The 4622-nt window shown below is 34.2% G+C and overlaps 1 protein-coding gene across 1 annotated transcript; it reads right to left on the bottom strand.

Moving 5' to 3' along the window:
- Positions 1-685: 685 nt before the first annotated feature.
- Positions 686-4287, bottom strand: LOC111373793 (MLO-like protein 5). The gene is made up of 12 exons (XM_022996353.1): positions 4055-4287; positions 3401-3517; positions 3174-3231; positions 2964-3052; positions 2723-2797; positions 2539-2627; positions 2344-2434; positions 2085-2258; positions 1685-1720; positions 1527-1594; positions 1273-1333; positions 686-1129 (listed from the first exon to the last, which is right to left on the bottom strand). The coding sequence occupies exons 1-12, from the start codon at positions 4268-4270 to the stop codon at positions 875-877; spliced, it is 1329 nt and encodes a 442-aa protein (XP_022852121.1). The 5' UTR covers positions 4271-4287; the 3' UTR covers positions 686-874.
- Positions 4288-4622: the final 335 nt, after the last annotated feature.

Genomic DNA, 4622 nt, shown 5'->3' with positions numbered 1-4622 from the left:
GGTGTTTATATGCTCCGAACCCTTAAGAGTGGGTAGGTAAGGGTGAGATGGGGGGAAGAAGAAGATGAATAGTAGTTTCTTTTATTTTTATTTAGTATATTAGTTTATTTGTTTTATTATAAAATTAAATAGCGAATTTACCTTTTTACCCTTTTAAGTTGGTCAAAAATTGGTCAAAATTCAATTTTATTGGTCGACTAACGATCAAACGGACGATTTTCATCCATTTGGACTTTGGGTGCGATTAAAATGTTTGGTACCTCCAATGGCACAAACTAAATGTTTGGGTAAAGTCTACTAATAAACGAAATGTTTGATACCTCGACTACAATTTTCCCTAAGCAAAATGATAATAAGAGAGAGATTAATTTAGTTTCTACTTTTATCCTATCCATGTATCTTAATGGCATTTTGGCACACTAGAATTAAAAGATACACTAGAATTAAAAGATTAACTCTTTGTTTGGTAGCAATTAAAATCTAAATTTTAATTTAAATCAAAATCAATAATTAATTTCAACCATATATCTTATGGATTTCACAACTTTTTAACCATATTTCGCCAACTTCTATTAAAATCTACTAAAAATCAAATTTTAATCCCCACCAAACAAGGTGTGTGTGTGTGTATATATATTCGCCGTGCATCTTTTGGGTGGTCTAATATGTTGTATAACAAGAAAAATTAAATAAAAAAAACTTTTTTTTTGGATCGAAAATAAAAATAACTTTTAAGCACTCATAATAAGTCATATTTTGGTCTTACGTCTATATTTCGAGCTTTCAGAGTTAATATGTTCTATACACTTTGCACCCCTGATCACCGGCCTGTTAGCAGATCTGTATTCGCAGATTGATTACTATCATGATTTTCTCACGGAATGTCTACACTGGCAGTGATGTTGGCCGTCGTTCTAGAAGAAAGTGCTTCTGCATCTATCATCTCAATACTTGATCGAGCGTCGTCCCCACCATTGGGATGAAAATAAGCGTTTACTGAATCTCTTGGGCTCCCTCCTAATGTTTGGGTTGGAGGACGCTCTTTCTTCTTCTTTGCATGCTTATGCCAGCTCTTTAATGCCTTGGAAGTATGTTCATCAAAAATACTCTTTTTCATGTTTGATCCCATCTGAAAATACACCACAAGAACGAAAACTTGAGAACACGATTCTTTCGACTGACTCGAGTAAATACAATTGCTCTTGAACAAAAACTACCTCAGAGAAACGAATGGAAAAAAAAAAAAAAAATTGAATCATCAAGGAGAGTTACCTGTGTCACGAGTGCATAAAGTGGAAGCGTAATATAACTGCATAAAAACTGGACTCCTAGCCTGCAAATTTATTAAATTAGAAATAACTTTATTCCAATACATTCATATCCTTTTCGACAATTTATGATACAAATTCAAGAATCCTGTTATTTTGAAAAAGGATTCTTCACATAAATTTTCCACTATTTCTTCTCTTCTTTCGACAGGTGAACCTTCAGAATATGGACTAATGAGAGAACGGCTCAATAATTACCCGAGACCAACTCTAAGCACGGCCAAAAGTATGCTGTCATGGAAGCAAGAATACAGCCCAAATTCATACTGCAATACAAAAAAGTATTTCATCCCTCGAGTACAGAGTACTTAATGCACAGTAGACGTAAAGGAATACAGGGAAAAGAGATTCCTTACCGATATCCAGATGAAATATGTTATATCAAATGCATTCTGGACACAGATAAGAGGGGGAAAAAAGGCTGATCAGAAAATTTGCATCCGAAAAGTGGCACTACAAATATAAATGCAATTTATAGTTGAAAGTATTATCATACTGAAATAATACATGAAATATTTTGATAGGATGTGCATGAAACATTTTTGTGTCTGGTAAGGTTGATTTGACATTACAAAATTCCATTAAGGAAAAAAATAAATAAATAAATAAGAAGCTAAATTTTGTAGCATTGTACCATCCAAGCTAGTCCTATGTAGTTAACATTTGGAACACATAGTGCCAAAAAGTAAAAATATCCATCATTTGCAGAGAAAAGAGAATGCTGCAATGTACTGAATGAAAAGGTAGAAACTCAACCTGAAAGAGCGTGAAATGGATAAGATGAAGAACTAATTTAGGCCAGCTAAACCAAAAATGCCTGTCGGAGACTTGGACAAGAGGTATGCCTTGAACAACAGCGTGTCTTTCTTGGATTTCAACAGCCATTTGAGTTATGATTGCTTGGAGCTTTGAACCAACTGCTAACATTATCTTTAACCAACCCAGTAATTAGCTTTTAAATCTAGTCGAAACCAATAGAAAGGACGGAAATAATATCATAACAAGAGAAGCTTACTATTAGGGGCATTATTGACAGCCAAAACATAGTTTGCCATCCAGAAACATTGAGAAGCAGATAGAGCACTGCAGAAAACCAGAGCACTGGACTGAAAGAAACACCAAGATATCAAGTGAGACAAGTAATATTTGGTGCTTTATATTCTGGTGACTATTGACGAAATAACAAATATAAAGAGGAAATAGATCATACGGGATTCCTACAACAACTTTAAAGTCGTCTTCCAATGACCTTTTGATGTATTTCTGAAAATTAAACTTTCTTCCAGGGGCTAAATGAACCTATAAAGATTTCACATTCAATGGGGAGTATAAGAGTATTAATATTTTGGATAAAATATCTAACATTACACGAACGTTTCTTTTGAAGAACATACTGAGATGAACCCATGTCGCATTGCCAAGTAGTCAGCTTTAGTAACAGACCTAAAGAATTGCCGGAAAAAGCAAACCTGAAATGATTGAGTTTAGTTAATTCTTCACACCTAGAAAATATAAACTGCATTCATGTACATACCAGTTCATAAAATCTGAGATAATGCTATTAAAACAATTGCCTGTTTCATATGTAAATAATAATCAATCAAATACCAACATTTTACTCATTGTTATTCTTACAATGTAGAACAGGACAGGGTTTCTCGTCCAGAAACTGGCATGGTCTCTCACAAAAGATGTCTGATGTGTAAGTCTGAATCTAGAAGGATCTGCATAATACAGAAACACGGATTTCAGAAACAAAGTGAAAAACAACTCGATAGCACAAGTATGAACGAGGAAAGACATTCAGAACAAAAATTATTATATTTAATTCTCAGGAAAAAATACCGTTTGATATTTCATAGTCATTAGCAAATTCTCTTTCCCAATGTTTCCATCCACGAATCTGCACCATTGTTTCAGAAAAGAGAGAGACAGAGAGAGAGAGAAGAAACCAGAATACAAATAAGGCCAAATTCATTGACTACAAAAGAAAGTGGTCTCGAGATTAGGCAAGAAATCATGACGAAAAGTTGAAACCTTTGAAGATATTATGAGTACTTGAATAAAGTTACCTTCAATCTTCCCAGCATCATTGTTATTGCACTATAAATGACATGGAATATGGCCAAAAAGAATATGAAGATGTGTAGTTGATGCAGTCCATTGATGGATATAAGTGGCACATATCCCTATTACATTAAAGAACACATTTGTTTAAAATGATCATGGAGTATACAAAATATCTGTGTTTCACTAATGCTGAGCCAGTCACAAGAAAATATCAAATATTTAGCATTAAAATTTTTAAGGATTTAGACCTAACCCAGCTACAAGAGCAATAATAAGCAAAATGAAATCAGAACTAACATTATTTCTCTAATGTGACAGCTATGTGGACTCGCTGCAGTAAATTTTTCAATATAAAGAAGGAGAATTACAATGGAGATCTCATGCCTCTTAGTCTATATATCTTCAACAAAAATTGCCCCCAGTAAATCTTTTATATAATAGGAGGATTAGAGCAACCTGATACGCATATCAATACCCAATATACCCATATAATAGGCCAATAAGAAAAGTGTACAATCCAACGGAGAAGGGTAAAAGCATTAAATCAACAAAGTCACCCAACACTTACACGCAGAGCCATAAACACTAAAGTTTTTTACAGCATCCCAAGCAGATCAAATGTAAAATTTGACTTTGGCAAATTAACGAATTCTTACTTTCTTGCATTCTTTGGCTGAACTATCTGCTGCCAAAATTCTATGCTCATACCATAAGAGCCTTCTATGTGACTCACTCTTATGTGCAGGTGGTTCTTTAGAATGTCCTTGCTTGGGGCATGGCAACATAGTGTCTCCAATATGTTCGGGAATACAGACTTCGGCAATGTAGTTCTGACCAAAGGTCAAAAGTAGGGAAATGAAGCCTAGAACCATAAGCTCTGAAACCGTGAATTTTCAATTTCTAACTAAAAGAAGAAGAAAATTCAGAGTATGATAATGACAATGGAAGATGAATGATGGAGTTGGTTTCCAAAAAAGAAACGCCGGTTCAGGAGGGCTTTGAAATAGAGGATGAACCGGGGTGGTAAGGAAGAATTGACAGTTGAAGAATAGGTATAGAGATTTGGCGCCATTCAAGAACCTGTTAATGAGAGCGTTAGTAGGAATTTAGTTAAGGAGAAAATATGGCCTCAAAATCAAAAAGGGAATATTATGGGACATAGTTTTATTCTTGTTTGGCCAGGATTAAAAATAAGTTGAGTTATTAAGTAATTTTTTAAATATA

Source organism: Olea europaea, unplaced genomic scaffold, assembly GCF_002742605.1.
Source record: "Olea europaea var. sylvestris unplaced genomic scaffold, O_europaea_v1 scaffold1165, whole genome shotgun sequence".
Taxonomy (NCBI): Eukaryota; Viridiplantae; Streptophyta; class Magnoliopsida; order Lamiales; family Oleaceae; genus Olea; species Olea europaea.
Note: the sequence above shows the minus strand (reverse complement) of the source record. Positions and strands in the feature narration are given on the sequence as shown.

Excerpts from the sequence above, each read along its gene's own strand:
- LOC111373793 (XM_022996353.1), bottom strand. The coding sequence starts at position 4,270 with ATGGTTCTAGGCTTCATTTCCCTACTTTTGACCTTTGGTCAGAACTAC. Across the intron at positions 3,053-3,173 it reads TGACTATGAAATATCAAACG|ATCCTTCTAGATTCAGACTT; the intron begins GTATTTTTTCCT and ends TGTATTATGCAG. Across the intron at positions 2,628-2,722 it reads TGCGACATGGGTTCATCTCA|GTTCATTTAGCCCCTGGAAG; the intron begins GTATGTTCTTCA and ends AAATCTTTATAG.